Here is a 25,212-nt window from a genome sequence, read left to right on the forward strand (position 1 = left end):
GAGAAGTGTTTGGGATAAACTTGCCAGGAATGTTGCTCTGTTTCTAGCACAGCTGCTCAGAATGGGGCTGACACTAAATTCAAGAGTTTATGTGAGATTATTGCCAGCTGCCAAACCTGAGCATTGGGGGTGGTGTTGTGGCATTTACCTCCAGGCACCTCATTGTCATATCTTTGGTATTTAACCAGGCTTCTCCTGGCATTAGGTAAAAAACCCAAGGGTTTTGAGGGGTTGTTCTTTCCTACTAGGTCCTATAATCTCTGGAGAGTAGCATCTCCTCACATTTCTGCACAAAGGAGTGAATGTGGTACCAAGCTTCCCAGAGTAGATAAACCTTTCAGTAGGACACAGCACTGGCAGCTTTTATCTCCCATATTTTGATGTGCTAACATGACATGTCTGCAACTGAGCAAACCACTGGGGCAAGTCAGCAGCTTTTGGGCAGATGGGACTCATTTCAAGGCAAAACAGGACCAGGAGAAAAGGAGAAGGATATATTAGGTCTCTGCATGACAGGGAGGGATGGCAGATTGTACTGAAAAAAAACCAACAAAATAAACAAACCCCACAATGTAAATATTAAAAACATTTTCCAGGCAGAGTATCCTAGAAGGTAGAGTGTGACCTTTCAGTCAGACACCCTGCAGCTACTCTGTAGCCCATCCAGCTGGGAAATGGTGGCCCAACGTGTCTGCAAAATGGCTTGTTGTCTGCTGCTGGAACCAATCCCACCAGTGACATTCCTTTTCTGCTTGGGGCAGACACCTTGTTGTGAACTCTGCATTGTCACATACTGAAGCCATGAGTTAGCTATTAAATCTGATACTAGCTGCAAGTTTGGTCGTTTGCTGATGCTGAGAACAGGAGGGAAACCTTCCCTCCTTCCCCTGCCAGTGCTATTTCCAGTAAGAAGAATTACTACAACTCAGTAGTACCATGATTCAAAAGCTCACCAGGCTAAGAGCTACAGTGGTGAGCCTGAATGTTCCCATGTTCATGTGCATCTGCACTTGTGAAATGGGTGTAATTGAGCCTGTTCATTTCCCCTCCTTGTCCTTCCTTGCCATTCTTTGACCTTCCTTTCCCTTCCTTGCTTTTTCTTGCCCTTGTTTTCCTCTGCCTTCCTGTCCTTTGTTTTCTTTCCCCTCCTCTCTTCTCCTTTCCCTTCCATTCCCCTCCTTGCCCTTCCTTGCCCCTTTTTGCCCTTAGACATTTGGAGGAAATTCTTCACTATGAGGGTGGTGAGAGCCTGGCCCGGGTTGCCCAGGGAAGCTGTGGCTGCCCCATCCCTGGCAGTGTTGAAGGGCAGGTTGGATGGGGCTTGGAGCAACCTGGGCTGGTGGGAGGTGTCCCTGCCCATGCAGGGGAGTGGAGCTGGATGATGGAGCTGGGTCCCTTCCAACTCAAACCGTTCCATGATTCTATGTATTTGGTGCTTTCTGGAGAATGTCCACCTCACTTTTGTTCTCCTTCCTGCCCCTGGCTCTTCAAACACTCTTAATCTGAGCTGTCCATGACAGCAAATATAAGACACGCAAATTAATGCCCAGGTCCAAAAAACAACCCCTCCTGTACTATAAACCTAAAAATTATGGCTATTCTTGCTTGAAGGGATTTCATGGAAAGGAGCTCTCTTCAGTTTATGTCACAGGTGATCTTTATGATCTATCAGGGCAGCAACCCAAGCAGGGTTAAAAACCACAGACATTGTCTGAGCCACAGCCCAGTGGAATAATTGGGACAGTTTTCCTAGCTTTATCTAGACACTGGGTGAAATGCCATGTTCTGGCCAATACTCTGGTGCTATTACTAGTCTGATCTGAGAGACAGGTACCTCAGTGGAAGTAGCAGAATTAAAGATGTCTCCATACTGAGATACAACCAAGCTCTTAGTTGACCATGGAAAATATTCCTCATCTTCTTAATAAGGATGTTATTGTTTGGTTGACATTTTCCTCAGCCGTGTCCAGTATGGAAAGGCAGAAGAATCTCATGACTCTGGGCAATGCTTTTCTACTGCAAACTGACTGAGTGTAGCCAGGGCATGGAACTTCTAAAAACTTCTCTTGGCACCTTCTTTCCCTTCTTCCTCACCAACCACCAGCACTGCTCTCCTTCCCCAGCACTGCTCTCCTCCTCCAGCTCAGCTCTTCTCCCCACAAGTGCCTCTCTGCCCAGGTGTTACAGCTGTTCTTTTGTATGTTAATGGCTGAGGGGCATCTATTGTCCCTCGAATGGATCTTTGTCTGGGTTTTGGAAGCAGGGGGAGCTTCTCAGCTTCTTACCTGAGCCACTTCTGTGGCCCTTCGCCCGCTACCAGAAACCCCACCAAACCAAACCAGAACACCATGGTAGTAAATTAGAAGTAAAACATCACTGTTTGGGCAAAGAATTATCATCATTTCTCCGTGTTTCTGGACAGAAGAAGAAGAGAAAGAGGGAACAATCACTGACAGAAGAGGAAGGTTCATCTTCTCTGGTAGTGGGAGGTACAAACAGGTAGATTCCCAGGTTCTTGGAAGAGGCTACTTCTTTCACTTCCCAAAGATGTAGCAACAATTGCCATCAAATTCAATAATCACATTTCTCCTTTTGCTAGGCTGCTTTCAGGGACTAGTTTCCCACCTTTAAAGTTTGTGCCTTGTGGTGGCTTCACCTTGGCCAGCTGCTGAATTCCCACCCAGCCCCTCTCTCACTGTACTGCCTGCAGGAGGACAGGAGGAGGCAAGGAGATGAAAAGCTTGTGGGTTGAGATAAAGATGGGGGATCTCACACCAATTAACATCACGGGCAGAACAACCAGCTCAAGCTGATATGAAGCTGAGCCATAGTTCTCAGTGGCAGCTGAGACCCCTGACAGCTTTGATCTGCCCAGACCTTCCTTTATCTTGGGGAATGAACATTCAATGAAGTTTATCTTTACACCCCATCCTGACCAGGCTTTGATCCCTGAGTGGCTGCACTTTCTCACCAGTGCTGCCTCTCCCAGCTCTGCAGCTTATCTCAGTCAACACTTCAGGGTGCCCAACACTCAGTGTAGGGCCAGGCACTACAACCCTACACTGATGGTTCATTACTAGAGATTTATTCTTTCCATACAAAGGGCTTCTGACTGCTTAGAAGTGTGTGGTGTCTTATCCTCTCTCCAGGTCTCTGAGCTCAGAAGGTCACCGAGCAAACTGGTTTGCTGTTGCACACCAAGGGACCCAAGCACCAGGAGTGTTTAATAAGGCCCTCAGGTGGTTGCTTGGAGCTTGGGAATGACACAGTTCTCATAGGTCCAACTCCTTGAGCAGAAAACTGTCTTTTGCCTCTGTTTAGTACCCAGTGCATTACAGTAGTATTTATATGCTGTACCAGGATGGGATGACTTCAGGGAGCAGGAAGATGTGGGAGGTCAGTTCAGAAAGCCATAGGAGTGTTGCCTCATTGGATCTCTCCATCTAAATGATAAATGGAAAATGGTGCATTGACACCAGCACAGTTAAAGTTGCCTGTAGCCTTTCAGGAAAAGAAAAGTTGCTTGGAAACCTGAAAACAAATTTCTATGCAGCAAGACACTTCAGCAAGGACATGGCAGTTATGAGCAGGAGGAGGAGGAGTGGAACAAAGGCTTGACCTGTTGGATAAACAACCTGAAACAGACTTGGAGTGAATGATTGAAAACATTTTCAGGCAACACATGCTGTGGAGTTCAGACTTGAGACTTCATGTTGTGTCAACATGCAGTGACTTGGTACAGTAGTAACCTTTTTCCCTCTGCTTTATTTATGTTCTTTGTGTCAATCGGGGCATATTAAAGCACACGTGTGTGGTTGTGTTTCTTTCTGTTGGAGGTAGAGAGAAATGCTTGGCAGTCTGTTGAGAAATACACAGAAACATGTAAATGCTACCTTGATATTTTGCTCATTTGAATCCTTCAAGGCAGCTTTTTTTATTGCTGACTTCAAGGTAGACATCTGCTCTCCATTCCCACTGAAGGACAGATGTTCTGTAACTCATCTCACTGTCATGTGACGGTCCAAACAAGGGAAACTGAGTCATGCCTTTAAGGTGTTTATTCCTCTGAACTGACTATACAGAGAGCCAGAGATGTTGTGCTCCAACCATGATGCCTGTTCTGCAGGTGTCTGCCTGACACAACATCAGGGATGGCTCCAGACAGTTCACCCTCTGCAGCTGGAACACTACTGAGCCCTTGGGAGAGTCCAAGAGGAAAAAGTGGGATCTAGTGCTGTGATTTGCAGACATAACCTGACTTATCCATGAAGAAAACCTGTTTGATAGCAAAGAAAAACAGTCTTTGAGAACGACCAGACAGTGCTCAAGAGCAGAGCAGGACCTGAGGGAAGTGCTCAGCTATTAGCAAAAGGCAACTGAGGCAGGTATGAAAATCAGCCACTGCTTTCTTGGTAGGAATCTCCTTGCTGACTTACCAACTCTCAGGCAGAAAGGAGCAGCTGAAGGATTTTCTGGTGTTCTTGTAAATGAGAATGAACATTCCTTTGCTGGTCACATTTTAACCCTCACAAGTACTGAGTGTATTTGTCTACTGAAGAACTTTAAAACTTACTCTGAGGTAGAGAAACTGTGCAAAGTTTTGCAGGTTCCATTTTTTCAGGAGAGCTTGTTCTGTTACCAGCAGGGCTTAAGAGCTGCTAGCTCAGTGGAGAGGAATACCAGAAAAAACCTCCCAAGCCTGGTTTCTGTGCATGTTATTTCTAATTTCAGAGTGGCCAACCTGACTGGAGAGGACCAGTAATTGGAGGAACACAATGAGGAGCAGAACTTGGACCAGCTCATGGTTGAGCTATGGATGGTAGCCACGATGCTTAAGCATGGCAAACATTCAGCTCCACCCTGGCACTTTAAACTTCCAGCAGGTAAAGGGACACAGGCAGCATTTTCCCAGCATTTGTGGCTCTTGTTCTGTGACAGCAGGATGTGGTTCCTGACAGCACGGGTGCACACACAGTCACACCAACTGCACTGCAGAAGAGCAGTGATCAGAGTGAGTTCAGGGGTGACAAGTGTGGAGGGGTCAGAAACCTGGAAAGAGAGTGGGAAGGCAAGAGAGAAGCCATCAGTGCTCTTTGCAAACACTCTCACCATGATTTATGATGTGACACTGTGCTTTCTGTAGCAGGTAGAACACCAGTAAATTCATCCTGCTCTCATCAGCCATGATTCCTGGAGCTGTGACATGTCCCCTTCTCTTCCTGGCCAGCCCATGACTTCACTCCACACCTGTGCTATGGGAGCCTGGGCTGAATCCATGGCACTGGGAAACTTCTCCCAGGTGACTGAATTCATCCTCCTTGGGCTTTCTGATAACAGGGAGCTGCAAATTTTCTTCTTCACCATCTTCTTGCTGGCCTATGCCATGGTTCTGCTGGGGAACCTGCTCATCATTGTGACAGTCAGGACTGACCCCAAGCTCTCCTCACCTATGTACTTTCTCCTGCGCAATTTGTCCTTCATAGATATCTGCTGCACCTCTGTCACTTCTCCCAGGATGCTGGTGGACCTGCTCTCCCAGAGGAAGACCATTTCCTTTGGAGACTGTGTAGCCCAGCTGTTTTTCCTGCACTTTGTTGGGGCATCAGAGATGTTCCTCCTGACCGTGATGGCCTATGACCGCTACGTTGCCATCTGCAAGCCCCTGCACTACACAGTCCTCATGAGCAGGCAAGTGTGCTGGGTCCTGGTGGCTGCCTGCTGGGCAGGGGGCTTCCTCCACTCCCTTGTCCAGACTCTGCTCACCATCCAGCTCCCCTTCTGTGGCCCTAACACAATTGACAGCTACTTCTGTGATGTCCCTCCTGTCATTCGCTTGGCCTGCACGGACATCTATGTCACCGAGTGGCTCATGGCTTCCAACAGTGGCTTAATATCCCTGGTTTGCTTCCTGGTGCTGGTCACATCTTACACCTTCATCCTGGTCACAGTCAGGGTCCGTTTCACCGAGGGGCACTGGAAGGCTCTCTCTACCTGTGGCTCACATGTGATGGTGGTCACCATCTTCTTCGTACCCTGCATCTTCATCTACCTCCGGCCCTTTTCTACCTCCCCCTCCGACAAGCACATCTGTGTGGTCTACACTGTCCTCTCCCCAGTGATGAACCCCCTCATCTATACTCTGAGGAACAACGAGGTGAAGGCCTCCATGTGGAAGTTGTGGAAGCGCCAAAGAGTCTTCTGAGACAAGCTGGGTGTGCAGCAAACCTGCAGCTCCTTTCCTACCAGACCAGTGGGAGAACAAGGCATGGGAACGTGGTTGGGAACCAACTTGGAGTGCAATACCTGAAATCCAAATGCTGCTTAGTTCCTGTTAGGGAATTTACCTGGCCTGGGTTTCTTCAGACCCGTAGATTTCATTGTTGTTCTTATCTGATCTTTGGGCTTCAGGTTCCTTTAGTCCACCTATGGATTTTTCACTCAGATGAGATGTTTTTAAAGTTTCTATCACTCACTCAGCTTTGCAATTAACGTGGCAGTTTCTGCTGCCAAGTAGGACATCCTTCTCTGCACCCTCAAAGAGAAGTTCTGAGGACCAGACTCTTGATCACAGAGCGACAACGTTCTGCAGTGACCTTTGTGATGCAGTGACTGAATCTGAAGTCTTGTTTGGGGACAGCTCAGATGTTTGGGCTGAAATTCTAAGGAAAAAGGAATGATGATGTGGAATATGTCACGTTCAAGCAACAGCTATTTAAGCCCTGGATCTGCACGAGTGGGAAATGTTGAGCAGCCTCTGAACTTTGCTTGGGAAGAGTTAAAACCACCCTGACACAGCAGAACTTGCACTAATGTTGTTCAGTTCATTAGGAAACACGGAGACATTTTTCAGGCATGGATAATTTTTTTCCTTGAACAACAAACCAGAAAGATCTGAAGGTCTTTCTCAGTGTCATTTTCCCCCCTCTGCTGTCTTGCCTTTGCTTTTCCAGGTTTGTTTCCCTCATATTCCTCTGTTTCTCATTAAAATGGATGGACTCTTCCCATCACCACAACCATTTCTCTGCCAGGGCAAGTGATTACAACCTATTCAAGAAACATTTCAGATCCCTTCTTAAGACATGACCTACCATCACCACAAAAATCTGCTGATAAAGGAGTTCTGGAGCCTGAGTGACTCTTTTTTTCCCCACATTATTGGTGAAAGAAAGTAATTTCCTCTACTTCAGCTCCAAAACCATTAGGTGTATGGAAAAGACTGTGCTGTCCACAGTGGCTTTTAGTTTTCAGACTGTTTCTGGAGTCTTGGGCTGCTTCTTACAGGCATTTCTTGAATCATCTGAAATAATAAAATCAGCTTGTATTTAAAATTGGGCTTAAATTTAGCAAAAAAGAAACATTTCAGGACAACGTGGAACTCAAATGTGGTAACTCCCAGCACTGTAAAAATGAAAAGGAGATGCAAAACAAGCTTGCATCAGGTTAGCAGTGGAACTTTTGTGTGTGTGTTTAGACTTTGGGAGATCAAAGGTCTACAGGGGAATCTGGCAAGTAACCCAGTCCTTACCAGAGAGATTTACACTTACACAGCAGCTTCTCTTGGGTTGTACAAGAACTGCTGAAATGCTCACTGGGGTGATTTCCCAAGTTGGGAAGCAAGCAGCTCAGGCCGTGTTGAAATCTGCTGTTGTAGCAGAACTGAGCAGTGGCAATGACAGCATGATTGGCTTCTGGCATGAGGAAGACACTGGAAATGTGAAACAGGTCTTTCACCACTCACTGCCAAGACCTGCAGAACACAAATTTCACACTAAGCAGTGTAACTGCTGAATCCCCTCTTGCAAAAAGCAAGAATTAGTTGGGGTTGGTTGGGGTTTTTTGACCTTCGTCTGTGTTCTGTGTCAAAGGTCTTTCAAACCTTAGCCCCACAGGGCACCAGGGCTGGGCTTGGCTCAATCAATGTCATAGAATCTTGGAATGGTTTGTACTGGGAGGAGGGATCTTAAAGATCATTTAGATCCAACCCCCCTGCATGGGCAGGGACACCTCCCACCAGCCCAGGTTGCTCCAAGCCCCATCCAACCTGCCCTTCAACACTGCCAGGGATGGGGCAGCCACAGCTTCCCTATATAAATCCACATTTATAATCATATCTACTAGAAAACATATAATAAAGATAATAAAATTGCTGCAAATACCAGGCTTACTTCACTTCTGCACCAGTAGAGATAGTGTTTATTTTTCACAACAAAGCTCCATGTGAACTTCAGAGAATCAAGGGTTTTCACAACAGTATTAACTGATTTGATGGTCTAAACTTTTTTAATCCTCTCAGAACCCAACACAGCAGGTTTCTAACACAGTTATTTCATTTCAATGCCACAGTCCTGCCCCCAGAGAGATAAAGCCCTTGACTCTGAACAGACCCATCTGTGGAATAAGGTGTATGATAAGTGAAGCATTCAAATCCAGACTTTAGTTCCTACTTAATTCAATGACTTGCCTTGGAAAGTAGATATTCCAATCTTAGTTTTCAGACTGAATTTAATCAAACACAGGCTAAAAGCTCGTTTTCACAAATCAGTGCAAGTTTCTTTCAGGACTGAGCCTTCCTCCTGGTGTATGGAACACACTGGGAGAAAGGAGGGTGTAATGGTAACAACTGGGATTAGAGCAAGGGGGTTCTGGTTAATTCAGTCACTTGGATTCCCCACTTTGAAGGAGAAGGTGGGAGGTTTTATTTACACTTCAGCTGTAAGGTCTGTGATCCCAGCTTCACTTGCATTGCCCTTCTGACCATCTTTGTATTTAACAACAAAGATCTGTGGATCCTAGGACAGGAACATGTCTGTTCTAAGACAGGATGAACAGTTCCTGAAAAATGTCTTTTGTTTGTTTTGGCCATAAAGGCATCTTAGACTGATGAGATCAATGGACTCACCTCTGGTGCAGATTTAGGGGAGATAAATTCACCTGCTTATCCATATCTGAAATAACCTGGGACAGCCTGTGGGTGAAGTTTACAGCTAGAATCCCACTCAGCTATTTGAACAGAGTCTTTTAGATCTTGCTGTCCCCACACTCATATTTAATCCAACACTACCTTTCCATGCAACAGAACACAAGATCAGACATTACCAACAACTAGCAGCAGAAAACAAATATCCCAAAGAATCTACACCACACAAGCCCTTTAAATGATGGAGATATAAATAACTGACCATACTTAAAATAAAGGTTGATAAAGATGGAACTTCCTAAACAGTTTCACTGGTGTGGGAGCATCATTTTCAAAGAAATCAGCCCAGGACAAGAATTTTCTCCCTCTCTGAGATGCTGTTCCTGAGTTTTGCCACCGGATGGCAGAGGCACCTGAATCAAGTGCTTCTAAACTGAACCTGATCCTGCAGGGAAGTTAAAGACCATGGAGATTTTGTTCATAGGATTTTCTTGTAGACATTTAAGGATGAAATGTATTGATTTTGTTTTTAAATTTTCAGGAAATCGTCCTGGTTCTGTCACCCAAGCAGATCAGTAAAATCACAGACAGAGGAAGAAGTGACACAATCCCCACTGTCTGGGGAAACAGCAGCAGTGTTTGGGGAACACTAAGGAAATGACCACAGGGTTTTCTGTCTGTGAGGTGTTTTTAATTACTGACATTTCCATCTTGCAGCAATCAAATTTCTGTAGTCCTTCAGCATAGTTTATCCTGTATGGGGGCAGCAATTAGATCAGCAAACCCCTCAGGGGTTCAGTGTCAGCCCTCAGGAGAGCACCCTAAGCTTCTTTGTGCTGGGATGATTTAGAATTGGATGCACACCACGTCATTTTGGGCATCTCACTGCAGCATCTCATTTTGGAGCCCGGGTGCTTCAAGGTCTGTCAACAGAGAAAAAAGTTACCCCCAAACTCATCTGCCATTTTGAAACTTCTTGATCTAAAATGTGACACTGGATCCCAGTCAAACTAGCCAGGCAGCTGGTGTAAAAGCAGTTAAAATAGTTTATAACGTTTACTGACCAGGATTTGTTAAGTTATTGGGAGAAATGTGTCATCTGGTGCAAAATGTGGTGCCTAAACTGGGGAGCCAAGGTGGAGGTTGGAGGAAACCCCCCCATGACACACAGAACCCCAGTGTCCTGTGTTCCACTGACACTTCCCAGCTCTCATGAGCCACCACCACCTCTCCTAGAACCCCTGGGCTAAACAACATTCTACCCCTGTACATTTCCCAGAACTTTCTGTGCTATAGAACATTTGCAGCTCTACTGAAGGCACCGAGGGAAAAGATTTGTGGTAAAAATAACTCGTGCACGGGTGAAGCTTATCAGGCAAATCCTCAAGATGGTGTGAGCACAAGTTCTGGGGAGCAGGTGGGAGAGTCTTCAGCTGTAGTAAATCAATGCAAGTCTGATCAGAGCCCCTGGTTACTCAGCTGATGTTAATTTGCTTTGCTTCAGTTGCTCGGCAGGTATAAATCAGGGGCACTGAGGGGTTAGAGGTGCTGGAAGCTGCTGGAGTTGTGTCTGAGGTAACCATGAGCTGTGTCCAGAAAAAGGTCAGAGCTTCATGCTGGCTGAGAATTCCACAGTGTCCTTGAGCAGTGTCACAGTGATGGCCCTTGGCCAAGTATCTCAGAGCTTGGGGGGCCCCTCTGTACCCCAGGAATGCTGCAGCAGCTGCTGGGCAGTGGTCCCATCAGCTGAGGGACCTGTTTCCCCTTTTCAGTCAGTCTGTGTAAGTAAAAACCCACCCCTCTCCTTGTCCAGCCTCTCAGGAAGCCTGTGGCGTTTAGCAGCTTGTGATAAGTTAAAACTGTTGCTTTAGGATCAGCAGGATTTGGGCTGAATGAAGCTGTGTGTTTGTCAGGGTGGGTGTAAGGAAACAGATTGGGCAGCAGGATCAGAGGAGACTGGGATGTGAGACCTCCTGCTCAGGGAGGGGTGTAACCAGCCATCTTTGCTGTTTGTTACTCCTTAACCTACACACAACTCCAGCTTTAGATATTTATGGGGTATTTAATTAGCTGGAAGCCCCTGTTACCTCTATCCTCACTCTGAGATGGGCCTGCAAGTGCTTGTTGGCCTCCCCAAAGAGACAGAAACTGGGCACATTTGAGACCCCTGCTCAGGGAGGGGTGTAACCAGCCATCTTTGCTGTTTGTTACTCCTTAACCTACACACAACTCCAGCTTTAGATATTTATGGGGTATTTAATTAGCTGGAAGCCCCTGTTACCTCTATCCTCACTCTGAGATGGGCCTGCAAGTGCTTGTTGGCCTCCTCAAAGAGACAGAAACTGGGCACATTTGTTCTACATTGTTTCTCAGGGCTTGTCTTGCTTTATGCTGAACTTGCCACTGGATGCTATAGTAGAAGTAGTAAATCCAGAGATGTTTTTTTAAAAGAGGAAGAGCTATGACAAAAGCAAAAGGGGGAAAAAGCTGAAATATAAGTGGTTGGTCTATAAATCTGCGTGTCCATCACACCAGCCTTTAGACAAGCAGGATTTATCAACTGAAAATAATTGGGAATGTAGCTGTCTCCCAAGGACAGCTTCTGGGAGAGGTGTCCCTGGATCTGTATGGGGCTGAGGACAGGCTGGAATAGCAGAGGGGGCTGTGCTGGAGGACTGAGGAGGCTCAGCTGGATTTTGAGGAGAGGTCACAGGATGGCAATGAACCCAGGAGACCTTTGTTCTGCCTATTTAGTCTCATTTTGGAATGTCCTTCACAGGCTGTACCAAGGCTGGCTGCAGCCAGTAAGGTTCCTTCACCTCCAGGCTCTGGAGGTGGCCTTGCAGCCACAGTCAGGTTATCCTTGCTCCTGAGGGTTGTTTCAGTTTGGAAGGCACTGCAGAGGCCAGAGCTGATGGTCACTGGTAGGGGCAAGTTGTGTCCCTGCATGATCTGCTGTTGTGGGAGTATATTCTGGGATGCCAAAGGTCTTTTTGGAAGTGGGGACTGAACCCTGCATTTCCAAGTGTCTAAGTAGCAGCCTTGGTTTGTCTGTGGGTTGGCACACAGGGAGTGGTGAGATGGAGATGACCTTGGTTGTTGATAGTGTAGGAAAAAATGGGAGAGGAAATGAGGATTTGGGAGCCTTGATCAAACTGTGGGGTGGCTGTGGGACAGGGTTTGGGATCTGAGTGCACTGGCAGAGCTTGAAGGGTGGCTGCCAGGCTCCTCAGCAGTTACCTTTGGCTGCCAACCCTGAAAGAAAAGCATTGTGCAGGAGCAACTTGAGGGTGGTCAAACACTGGAAAAATTGCCCAGGGAGGCTGTGGAGTCTTCATCCTTAAAGATAATTAAAACTTTGCTGGACACAATCCTGGACAACCTGCTTGAGCTGATCCTACTTGAGTAGAGGGGTTGGACTGGAGGAATTCAAGAGGTCCCTTCAGCATCAATGATTGAATAATTGTGTAATGTGTGAAGAGACAGCCCTGAGGAGCTGGGACTTACTGCTCACTACCAAGGACATAGGAAAAAAATAAAGGGGATACCATTGCCAGTTTTGGGAAGGGCCTCTTCCTTCCTCTCCCCACCCCTTCAGTAACCACCTCCCTCTGCCACCCACTGCATTTACCAGGATTCTGCTGTGCTGGGGTTATGGCTATTTTGTGCCATTGATAATCTGCTGCCCAGGGCAACTTGGCTGCTCAAAGAGAAGCCAAAGTGGACAGGATTAACATGCTGGACACAACCAGAGCCCCTGGAGCTCTTTTGAAAAGTGCATGGGCAAGTTGAGTGACTTTTCTTCTTGACAGTGTTTCAGTCTTTGGTTTAGTTTGGATTTCTGAGATCAGTGAGAATATTCAAGACAGTCTTGTCTCTCAGTCCCACTCCCTGGTGGAGCAAAACACACTGGTCTTAAAACTAGAAAGGAAACACAGTTCAGATCGTGGCATGTGTTGGTTTGAAATAATCAGCCTGATTTTGACAAGGAAGCCAGATGCAAATTCCAGGTGGATTTTGGTAGCCTGTGTCTCAAGGCAAACAATTTAATAGAGTTGATTTGTCTCTCCAGGAAACAACTTGGGCTGGTTTTTAATAAGGCCTCAGTAGATGCTGTTAAAAAGTTGGTGCCTGACAAATTGCAGTGGTGCAACTTGGCAGGTGAGTTTGGAGGTGTCTGTAAATTGGCTCCACTGTGCATCATTAAAAACCTCAAGTTCTTTCTCTCCTGAAAATTAGCAGCTCAGGTCTGATTATTGCCCTCATCTAGGGGACAGTGAAAGGTTGTCTCAAAGGGGAAAAAAAAACAAAGTCCTTTGAAAACTGAAAATCTCTCCAATGTTTTTGTTTAACCCCAAGAAAACTGATCCTGGTGTAATAAATGTAACTGAAAGATTATGGGTCAAGGGGAGCATCTGCATGGCAGTGCTGGGGGTGCAGCTTTGAGACACCTTGGGTTGGGCTGGCTCCAAGGATTTCTTGTGTGGGGTGACACCCTGCAGGCTGGTGAATCCACAGCAAAACAGAAACTCAAATGGTTCTTGGCAAAGATAAGGCCCATCCAGAGCTTCTGCCCTGCAGGTCTCTTCTGGCTGTTCCTTCTTGCCAGCACCTGGCAAATGGGGGATAAAGTTTTGAATAAATTCCAAATGTAAGGTTAGAAGAGAGGACATTGTCAGGGAGTCTGACAGGGAGTGTGGAGACATATCTGCAGTGTGGGATTATTCCCTTGTGAAGCATGAAGACAGCAGAATAACCTCCAATGAACTTATCCCTGTGGCTGGAATAAACAATCAGTCTGGGCTCATGATTACATTCCTAGCTGGATCGCTCAAGATACGACAGAGCTTGGTGTCACACTGGTCAAAATCAAATCACTTTGGCTGTCTAAGTTTGGGGGATGGTCCTGGGGGTCAAGCCCTTTGAAGCCTCGTGCTACGTAGAGGTTCTGCATGAGGTGTTGCCCTCTTGTGGCTGTTCAACCAGGATGGGACACTGTCAGTCAGTGGAATTGGCATGAAGTCGGTTTGGGAAGATAGAGGGGCACAGTCCTAGTTCTTTTCACAGCTACAGATGGGATTGACCTCTTTATTGTATCTCTTCCCAGCATCTGGGTTTATTGCAGCGTGGCTGGCTCCCTTCTTTGTGAAGCATCCTGGGAAGTATGAGGTCTGATGGATAACTGAGAGAGATCTGGACCTCAGGGGTGTGTTCCAGCCACAGGTCTACACAGCCAGAGCAGGATAGTGCTTTGTAACCCCTGGAGAACACCAATAGTTCTTCTGCTATATACAGAAGTCTTAATTTTGTAAGATACTGCCAACAGGCTGTAAGAATGAGTGTCAAACAGTACCATCCATGTTCAGAGTGCAGAAGTTGTGAGCAGGTGCTCCTGGCAAAGGAACAGGCTGGATGGAGAGCAGTGCTCCCAGAAATCAGTGCAAAATGCACAGATGCTCCCTGGAACCAGAGGGGCATTTTTGTTGGCTCTTCCAAGTGGTGCTGGTGATTGCTGTTTGCCCTTAGGCCAGGGTACACATCAGCTTCAAGCACTGGGTTTATCAAGTGTTCTGTCAGCTCTGTAGGGGCTGTACAAAATGCCAAGGCTGATCCTGTACAAGCATTAGAGGCTACCTATGAAATCAACCTGGAAAGCAGCTGCACCAGCACGTGATGCTGTCCCAGCTGCTCTGGCAACAAATGCTCCACAGAGTGGCTCAGGTTCTGCTCTTTACCCTGCAAAGGCAGTGTTGCCATGGCCCTCCTCTAAGGTATGTTCTGTTGCTCAATTCATTTTGACCCAATATGTCTAAGCAATAGGCTTCAAGCTTCAGAGCAAGACAAATGGGTTTGCAAGCAACTTGTGATCAAGTAATTGTGAGGCTGTAATTGAATGTCAAGAATTCAGAACACTGGGGACTTGAGAGATGTAAAACTTCAGTAGCCTGGGATGGCACCTGAAGTGGGATGGCAGGACCTAGGGAGAATGACACCATCTCTTACTTTTTCCAGGGAACAGACTCAAATAACAAACCACAGTCCCTTGAAAGGATCTCACAGCATGGAAGTCATAGGAATCAAAGGGCTGAGGGGGGAGAGATAGTTTAGCCCCCTGACAATGGCCTGAGAAAGCCTCATGTGTGGAAGAAAGGTGGCATCCAAAAAAGCCTCAGAGACTCCTCCCCAGATACATCCTCAGGTATTTATAAAACCTCAAGAGGTGCTTGCCCTTCCAGCTGAGCTGGCATTTCTGCTAGGGCTTGCAGATGTCTGTCTGAATGTTCTCATGCTGCTGAATCTGGACCCACCACTTAATGGACTGATGTTCCTGACTCCACAGTGAAATAATTTTTCTGTCATGTATAGATACTCTAATCAGAAGTAGAAAGAAGAAGAAGGTTAGTCATGTTTGCAGGAGATACAGATGACCATACATGACCAGTAATGAAGTCTTTGTAGCAGTGAGTATTTGTGTTAAGTTTCTGTTGTGTCTCACCTGAATAAGTTCACCATTTTAAGAACAAGAGATGCTGTGATTTCAAGAACCATGTGCCTTTTATTTCTGTTAAGATATTTCTTGTGGTAGTTTAGGCTCTGAGTCTGGTCCCTTTCAAGCTTCTGGGAGAACATGAGACAACAGATGGTCTTTTCTCAGATGGGATATCATAGTCACCTGTTTAACTTGTTCTCTGTAACTCTTCCCAATGTGAATGTTACAATATTCCTACCATCTCATAATCCTACTCTAATCTGCAAACAAGGAGGTGCCTGAGCAGAACTTCTCTCTTCAGACTGAGTAGATAAATCATTATCATAATCACTGAGTTACATTCCATGTAGTAACTCAGGACAGATGGAAAGATTCTTCAAAGCTGAATCATCCCTAGGCTGCTTTGAACTGGGAAGAGGAAAGGGGAGGGGAAAGTCCAGCTAAATCCTAAAAGTCCTAAAACTGTTCTGGAAGTCTTTAGGGCAAAATTTAAAGAAAGGAGGGAGGATTTTAATTGGATACTAGATTATATCTCCTCTTATATCCCAGTGGACAAAGCTGAAAACCCCAGCATGCCCCTGGGGTGTGTTACCTGCCTGTAGATTACCAGGAGTTGAATTCTTCTGTGATAGCATTACTCAATTAAAATTAGGTCTTGACTCCACCCACCTTGCTCAGGGTGCTGCTGCCTTCAAAGCCCAGTCAGGAGGCTCAGGGCTGGGTCCAACCAAGAAGAAGAGGTATCTCTGTCTTCAACTTACAGCTACTCAGTCTGAGAAGATGGCCTGCAAGAATTAAACTTCTCTGATTAATCACTTTTAAGCTTAACCTACACTTTGCCTTTTGCACTGTGAGTAAAATTCAGCTGGGGAGCTTGGCAATGGCAACTTGCAAATGCTTCTAAACTGTGAGACAGATCCCAAAAATGAGACTCTTTAGATGGGAGATGCAATGTTGGTTAAGTTACAACTTCTTTCTTCCAGGCAAAGCCCTGCAATCATTGCCACGATGAAAGATCCGATACCGAGGGTCAACCTATCCACAGGATCTGAATTTGTCCTTGTAGGCCTCTCTGATGCTCCTGAAGTCCGTTTTCTTCTCTTCCTGCTGTTTTTGATCATTTATCTGGCCTCCATGGCAGGGAACATCACAATCCTGGTTGCCATTAGCACAGACACTCGTCTGCACAACCCCATGTACTTCCTCCTTGCCAACTTATCCTTGCTGGATATTTTATGTCCCACCATCACCGTGCCAAAGATGCTGGAGGCCTTGTTGCTGGAGAACAAGGTGATCTCCTTCCCTGGCTGCATGTTCCAGCTGTTCTGCCTCCTTGATGTTGTAGGCACAGAGATTTTTCTCCTGGTTCTGATGGCTTATGACCGTTACGTCGCGATATGTCACCCCCTGCAGTACATGAACATTGTGAGCCTGAAGCTGTGTGCTCACCTGGCCATTGGCACCTGGGTAGCAGGGTTTTTAAACTCCCTCTTGCACACAACTCTGATTTTTACCCTCTCATTCTGTGATTCTCATGAAATTGACCAGTACTACTGTGACATTCCCCCACTGCTGGCCCTCTCCTGCTCGCCTACTTACAGCAGGGAACTGGTCATTCTCACAATTGCTGGGGTCCTGGGAAGCGTTGCCTTTGTGGCCACTCTCATCTCCTACATCTACATCCTCCTGGCTATCCTGCAGATGAAGTCTCCTGAGAGCAGGCACAAGGCCTTCTCCAGGTGTGGCTCCCACTTGACAGTCGTGTGCCTCTTCTATGGGACCACCATCTGCACGTACGTGCGACCCTCCTCTGCCTACTCACCTACTCGGGACAGGATTGTTTCTATGCTCTATGGGATCCTCACTCCCCTGCTAAACCCCCTCATCTATAGCCTGAGGAACAAAGAAGTTAAATGTGCCCTAAGCAGAGTGATCAGCTGGGTAAGAACTGCTTTAATGAAACAATAAGGTCTCTTGGTTTCTGGCATCCTCTGGAGCCCTGGCAGTTGGATAAAGCTCTGCAGTTTGATCTTCTCTGACTTCAGCCATCTAAAAAGTTAGTGTAAAAACTCCTTTTCTGGGCTCCCCTTACTGTGTGTACCTCCAGAAGGCCAACTAGAAGGCACAGCTTTAGGACATGATCACAGCAGGAGATGGCTTCAGCTGGCAGTGTTTTTTTTCCACTGAGCACAGATGATGCTTAGATGAGAACTTCAGCCTTGGACATGGTGTTGGATGCATATCCTAGAACAGGGAAGCTGGAAATTGGTACTGTAGGCACACTTGGATGGATATCAATCTGCACAATAAGACTGGTGCCTCTTATTGCTCCTGCAGAAACCAGAAGCACCTCCTTTGTGGGAGACCAACTGGAAGGAAGGCTCCTTTGCCATCATTGAAGATCATCAGTCTGGGTGTGTTTTCAACCAGCATGCCAAGAATCTACCTGCAGTGCCACCATCTCAACTCCCATGAATCAGATGTCAACTGTGCTGATGTCTACACTTAGGAAGGTTTCTAAGACTATGGCCAGTGGAGGGGAGTCTTGCAGTCATGGCTTTGGAAAATGGGTGTGCAGAGAAGGGGGTGCTGAGCAGTCTCCTCTCTGTGTTGTGGTGTAAATTTGTGTTGATCTTGGCCACAAGGTTCCAGACTGAGGTGATGAAACTCCTACAGCTTGAGCTGGAGCTCAGGCTGTGCTCAAGAGCTGTGGTATGTCATTCCAGCTGGGATGCCTGGTGCTAAATAACTGCCATGACTTGCTTTGCACACTGCTCCTCACTAAAGCCAAATGTCAAGGGTGTCCCTGGTGGCCTTTTTTTGCAGTGCTGTCTTGGTGTAAATGATAAACTACTGATGTCCTTGCAGGACCTCACATCTTAGGGGCAACATGAATATGAAACCAGTGGAAATAATTCAAGCTTCATCCATTCTCAGCTGCCAGTCATGTTGACAATGGGTTCCAAAGTCAACTAATGACCAAGGAGCTCTTCTCTAGGGTAACACATTCTGGATTCTCTGGGGTTTCCTTTTGGTGGTGTTTTTTTAAAGTATATTTCACCAACTTAAGGAAATGCATGTAAATCCATCCAAGACCACTCCAATATCCAAGTCAAGCATTAAGAAATCAACAAGGCCACCCATGTAGCTGTCATGGGACAGAGCTTCCCACAGGGCTCAATCTCCTGACCTACAGCACAGTTAGGACTCAATTTTTTTAAGCACAAGTTTGAATGGTATGCAAGGTCACCCAAGGTGTCTTTCCTGGTCCATAGTTCCCTAAAAAGTACAGACTACTCCTACTCCTGTCATTTCTACCAGCTGGGTGAAGAGATGAGAAATCTTCTACTGCCAAACAGGGGCTATTTACCTATTATGGGCAGAGCAGCAGATGTTTACACAGATGTTCCTGTAATTCTTGACATATGACAGTGGAAACTGTTTGGTTTTGTTGGGTTTTTTAAAAGCCATTTAGAATCACAGAATCCTTCATACTTATTAAGATTCAACACCAAATGTATTATGTTTTCATAGAATCAAAGTGGTTTGGGTTGGGAGGGACCTTAAAGATCATCTAGTACCAACCCCCCTGCATGGGCAGGGACACCTCCCACCCACCAGCCCAGGTTGCTCCAAGCCCCATCCAACCTGCCCTTCAACACTGCCGGGGGTGGGCCAGCCACAGCTTCCCTGGTCAACCTGTTCTAGTGTCTCACCACACAGAGGGAAGACTTTCCTCCTCATGTCCAACCTAAATCTCCCTCTTCCAGTTTTAATCCATACCCCTCATCCCATCCCTCCCTGCCCTTGTCCCAAGTCCCTCCCCAGCTTTCCTGGAGCCCCTTCAGGCACTGGAAGCTGCTCTAAGGTCTCCCTGGAGCCTTTTCTTCTCCAGGCTGAACAAGCCCAGGGATTAGTACTGAAATCTCTCTCCTTCCCTTGCTTGTTGGGTGTATATTTTTTGAGATCACAGGATCATAGAATGGTTTGGGTTGGAAGGGACCTTAAAGATTATCCAGATCCCCATTGCCACCCCCTCGGAGTGACCTCTCTCTGGCACTAGGTCAACCACCCAAAGTTTCTTTGGCCGGCGAAGCGAGTTAGGCACATGTGGCATGGTCAGAAACAGGACTTTATTGATTCCAGGCTGTGATGGTCAGGCTGAGAGAGCTCAGGGTTAGAGAGAGAGGTCGTTGTCAGGCAGCCAGGGGCTGGATCCACGTTGGCTGTAGGCGCCGGCTGAACAGGCGTAGCGGCCCACGTCCGTCTCCGAGGGCACCGGCTCTGCCGGCTCCTCGTCCTGGCTGCCAAACTGGAAGCTGGGGTCAGCTGTGGGTGGTTGGAGTAACCTCAGGGTGTCTGTCCTTTCGTGGGTCCGGTCCTTGTGCCGGGGATGGAGCCTTTTCCTCTGGCTGCACCTCAGGCGGCGGGAGGAGGGCGAGCTGCGGTACCGGGCGAAGCGGGCGCTTTGCCGCGCCGCCTTCAGCTGCTGCCGCCGCTTCTGGATGGTCTCTCTGCACGTCACGCAGCTCAGGTCGTAGCACAAGAACTTGCCCAGGGACCTGCCGTGGCGATCCCGGACCTTGGCCCCGCAGCTGGGCAGTCCTGCCTTCTTGCCTGCAGGGAGTGGAGGCTGAGAGGAGCAGCTGTGGGAAATGGGGTTGGTTCTGGGGTGGGTGTGGGGACAGCTCTGGGTACTGGGAGTGCCGGTGGTTGGAGTCATCCTGAGGGGGTCTTGGCATCGTGCTGAGGGTGGGTGGGCTGCCCTGTGGAGAGGAGCTGTGCTGGGGTTGGGGAGCAGGGCAATCCTCACCCCTGGGAGTGGAACCCACCAACCCCGTATCACCATTTCTCCTCCCAGCAGGGCCCGTGGGACAGGGAGTGGGTCACAGCAGGGACAGACCTTCCCTGTGGTGCTGGGATGGGGCTTTGTTCTACAGCAAACCCCAGGGGAACCACCCTTCTCACGGGCACAGGGCCGTGACTGTGGGCAGCTGGGCATGCTGTCCCCAGCGTGGGGCACAGCCGTGGCCTTACCTGGCTCCTGGGCTTCTGTCAGGGTCCTCCACACACCACAGGGACCAACCTGTGGGCGCAGTGACGATGGCTCAGGGACCTCATCAGAACCCCGACCCACATGCAGTGGGGCAGCCCAGCCCTCCCTTTCCTCTGCCAACCAGAGCAGGGACCCCGTGGCTGGTTGTGCCCCTGGGAAGGGCTTCCCAAATTTCTCCTTCCTACCTGGAGCTGTTTCCTGGGGTCTCTGCACTGGCAGCGCCAGCCAGCCCAGGCTGCCAGGAGCAAGAGGAAGCCACTGGCCCAGAGCAGGAGAAGCCAGCTGAGCTGGCTTTGCTCCATGGTGCTCAAGATGGTGGGGTTTGGGTCAAGGGAGCACATCCAGCACATTGCAGCTGCTCTCACCTCTGCACCCAGGCCTTCTGCCCCATGCTGGGGGGGACCAGGCTGGGACAGTGAGGTCACAGCCACTGTGAGGTTGTTGAGTCCATCTGGAGTGCTTCCATGGACAATTCCCTCAGGGGCAGGGAATGGGTGGCTGGCCTGGGAGAGGGATGGAGAAGAAGGGTTGAGCCAAAGCCTCCAGAGCAGTGCAGGGCAGGAGGGTGGGCAGGAGTTAAGGCAGCCAGGCTGGACCCAGAGAGCAGGGCAAGGAGCTTGCCTATCACTATGATTTTCTCTCAGCATCCTATTCCAGTGGCTTTCCAGTGCCTGAAGGGATGACAGGAAAGCTGGAGAGGGACTGTTAACCAGGGCATGGAGTGAAAACAGAAAGAGGGGAGATGTAGATGAGGTATTAGGAAGAAATTCTTCATTATGAGGGTGGTGAGATGCTGGAATGGGTCACCCAGAGAAGCTGTGGATGCCTCCTCCCTGGAAGTGTTCAAGGGCAGGTTGGATGTGGTTTCATTCTGGTTTCAATCTGTTCCATGTATTTTTGTGGTCCTAACACTACAACCTACCAGCCTCCTTCAGTCTGGCTTGGTGCAGGATAAGGTCTCACAGGAACATGGCTTCTTGAAGGGCTCTTGCATAACTCTTGACTGTCCAAGGGTGCTCCAACCCTGGAGAATGCAACCAGAAAACACTGGGAATTCCTCTGGCTTTGATACCCCAGCTGGGGATCCACCTTTCCTTCCCATCACCTTCAAGAAGTGTCCTCCTACTGGAACCAGCTAGAAAAACAGCTGGGTGCCCTGGATGGAGCTGGTGGATCAAAGTAATCCCCAAACTGACCTGGTCTTGGGTGCTATGTTTTCAGAGGGAACCACCATCCCTATTTTACCTTCTGTGCTCTTCACACTTGAGTTACCATCACAGACCTGGACACAATGTGGAGAGCAGGATGCTGTGGTGAAAGGAGAGCTTGTTCCTCATACCAGTGTGCACAGATGTGAGCAGAGGGCATCACATAAGCCCACCAGAAGCCCACCTGCTCAAGCCAGAGCAGCACAGGGATGCACAGCAGCAGGAGGGAATCCAAATCAAGGACTTGAAAGGAATGACCATCCTGTCCAGGCTCTTCCCAGCTCTGACACAGCAGAGCCATCAGCTCCAGTGTCCAGGTGTGAAACCCATCACCATGACCTGGAAAGTCCTGGCCAGTGTGATGGCCTGTACCAGCAACTGGAGCAGGGCTGCAGCCTTGGGAGCCCTTATGTCCAGGTGTCAGCAACTGGGGAGACTGAAGCTACTCATCCACCAAAGAATGGAGCACCCACAGAAGCACATTTAACCTCACTGACCACTGCAGGGATAAACATTTCCCTCAATTGACTTATGAATAAACAGTCAGTGTAGTTTATTCTCCAGAAACACAGGAAGGAAAAGTTCTTCCCATTCTTCTGCAATCCTTCTACAAAGTTCTTCCAACACTTTTACAAAACATCTCATCTTGTGCTTGTTTTTTTTTTTTCCTGTAGTTTATTCTCCAGAAACACAGGAAAGAAAAGTTCTTCCCATTCTTCTGCAGTCCTTCTACAAAGTTCTTCCAACACTTCTACAAAACATCTCACCTTGTGCTTGTTTTTTTTTTTTTCTTGGGAGGGCAAGTACATGAGCAGATGTTTTGATGTTTTGCCAGATTCCCCAGACACCAACTTCAGAGAGAAATCCCAGCAGGATGCCCTTGGGCAAATCTCCCTCTGGTCTTCCAGGTGCCCTGGAGAGGCTCTGATGGTTTATCCCATGAGCGTGGGATCAATGGGACATCATTCTGGTTTCATAAAGCCTGGTTTTGGACTTCAGCAGAGTAATTGCTGAGCTTGAGTCTGCAAATAATGCAGGGGACCTTTGGAAGGAGAAACTGGTGAATTTCTCATGCTGGCTGGTAAGGGGTTGATTGTCCTCATGGATTAAATCCTCTGATGTACGGACAAAACCTTCCATCAACACCTGCTTGATGGTCCTACCTGGCTGTAGTTTCTCTGGGATGGAGAACTGTGACAGACTGCAGCAGCTCTGATGTAAGGTAGGAAAATTAAGGAGCTTATTAAGAACCTAGTGATCAAGAAGGCCACAAAGATGCAAAAGCAGAGGAGGAAAATGACACTGCACATTGAGTAACACTTCTACCTGTGAATTCACATGGAATTTGAGTGTCACAGTAGATGAATAAACAGGACAAATAAGGATCCTTAGTTTAGCTCTGTGTTTAAATCCCATGGCTAAAATCAGCTTTTTCTTGTCCATGACCCATCTCCAAAACAAAGGGTGGCAAAATTGCTCCTAAAGTAGTTGGTATTCAGGTTTGAAAGTTTGTCTGAGTCACTGGCATCCAGATCAATGGTGTCAGAGTCTGAAGTTTCAAGTCTGCCTGAAGACTGTAGAAGATTCTAATGCCTATTTACAGGATGAGGAACTGCTTTAGTGACTGCTGAGACTGTATACTCCAAACCTACTGGGCCAACCTTGCCTCATCCCAGTGCCCAACCACCCCTGGGTTCCACCAGAGGATGCACAGAGACACGAGGTTTGTCAGTCCCTGTCAGCAGCAGGATGTGACCATTGCTGCTCTAGATGGTGCAAGCAATATTTGACACCAACACAACCTTGTGAGAGTGTAACTTTCACTGGCAGGGCTGCTCCATCTTCTCCTCTCATTCCTCCCAATGAAATTGTCCTTACTTTGGACCCTCACTTGAGGGTTGCTTCATGAACAAAGACCATCTGCTCTCACTAAGTGTCCTCCATCAGTATTGTTGTTTCAGTGGTGACATGCACTTGGTTTTACCTCAGACCATTCATTCCTTCACCTTCTGTGCAGACCTTTCTCCTCTTAGGAACCTCAACAGGACCTTAGACACTCAACCTTCATGAGAGCAGCTCTACACTCTCCATCCACCCTCTCCCTGAATGCAAGAAGTGAGCAGCTACAAGTTCTGATACTTCACCTCAAACACCTGAGACCTGCTTCAGATGGACAGAATTGCCCCTGTGGAAGAGTCACACTCCAACCTTATCAAGCACATTTTCTGCCAGTGACCTTGAGAGCAGTGAAGACATTTAACTGGAGTGTATGACAAGGACAGCATCATGCACCAAGTCAGAGGAGCACCAGGGCACTTGGTGGCACATTGGAGAATCCCTTCTAAAGCCCATGGAAATGAGAGCTCAAGGTATGTCTTGGTAGACTGAAAAGGGGGTCTGGAGGGAGTAAACTTGTAGGTATCTCTGAGGCTGTTTGCAGAGGGTTGAAGAATGAAACCTCTAGGAAGAAATAATGCACCAGCCTGTAAAAATGCTGAGGTTGTTCTCACTGGATTGATCCCAGGAGCTTCTGATTAGATGTGTTAAATAATGTCAATATTTAAGTGCTGTTGGCTGTGGATTTTTAAAGGGTTGATAGGTCTGGGAGATGTCTGCAGTTTCACATCAGCTATGAAAAAGAGACCAAAATGCTGAACTAGAAAGGAAGCAAGGAAGGGAAAATCTGCCTCAAGATCTACCCACTTGGGCAATCTTTGGTCAAAATGTTCAGAGTGAAAGTGTGAGTGTTCAGGGGTTGAGATGCATGCAGGGTGGTCTGCAGGGAGGCAAGTGGGCTTGATCTCCTCTCCCTTTCAACACCTAGAGTGCAAGTGTCACCTTCTGAACAGGTCATCTGTCCTCTGAGGGTACCTGGACTGTGGGTGAGTTGACTTAACCCAAGCAAATTAGTTCAGAATAGCTCAGATGAGCCACATGTGTGTGTTGCCTGGGAGGCCACATGGTCTGCTCACTTAGAGCTGTCATCCAAAGCATGATGGGCCTCACTTCTAAGGACTTGTAAGGGATCAATACCACAAGGGAGGTTTCCAACAAGCCTCTGGCTGGATGAAAACATATCAGTTCAAGACTAAAAAGCACAGCCATTGACCCCCAGGGTGTTAGATCCCAAGTTAGGCTTTCACTTTGTGATGGGACCTTGTAGGTACAGTAGCCTTGAGATGTTTGAGACAAACTAGATGCTTGAAACAGAGGAAGAATCCTCAGTGTGAACAAGGTTACCTGATGGTAACTGTGGACAGGAGATTTCTGAAACACCTCATGTGCCCTCCCCACAAAAAAAACCCCAACAAAATCCTTGTGCAGATCCAGGACTTGAAGCTGGAAGGGAATCAGAGGTCACAGGAGAGGTGGTGACAAACTGCTCTCTGGTAAGGACTTGGAAAAGAAAGCACTTCTAAGAACTGCTGCTGTTTCTTCCAGAGATGACAATGTCACTGCAAGGAAAAAAAAAATGAGCAATTCTGACATTATTTTCCCTTGTCCATTTCACTTCAGTGATGGTGTCAACTTCTTGCATGGA

The 25,212-nt window shown here is 47.6% G+C and overlaps 2 protein-coding genes across 2 annotated transcripts; both read left to right on the forward strand.

The window, feature by feature from the left end:
* Positions 1 to 5,275: 5,275 nt before the first annotated feature.
* LOC104386429 (olfactory receptor 4D5-like) lies at positions 5,276 to 6,202 on the forward strand. Its single transcript, XM_009995039.1, has one exon. The coding sequence runs from the start codon at positions 5,276 to 5,278 to the stop codon at positions 6,200 to 6,202; it is 927 nt and encodes a 308-aa protein (XP_009993341.1).
* A 10,156-nt stretch (positions 6,203 to 16,358) lies between these two features.
* On the forward strand, positions 16,359 to 17,375 carry LOC104386431 (olfactory receptor 1361-like). The gene has a single exon (XM_009995040.1). The coding sequence runs from the start codon at positions 16,359 to 16,361 to the stop codon at positions 17,373 to 17,375; it is 1,017 nt and encodes a 338-aa protein (XP_009993342.1).
* Positions 17,376 to 25,212: the final 7,837 nt, after the last annotated feature.

Source organism: Chaetura pelagica, unplaced genomic scaffold, assembly GCF_000747805.2.
Source record: "Chaetura pelagica isolate M959 unplaced genomic scaffold, ChaPel_1.0 scaffold553, whole genome shotgun sequence".
Taxonomy (NCBI): domain Eukaryota; kingdom Metazoa; phylum Chordata; class Aves; order Apodiformes; family Apodidae; genus Chaetura; species Chaetura pelagica.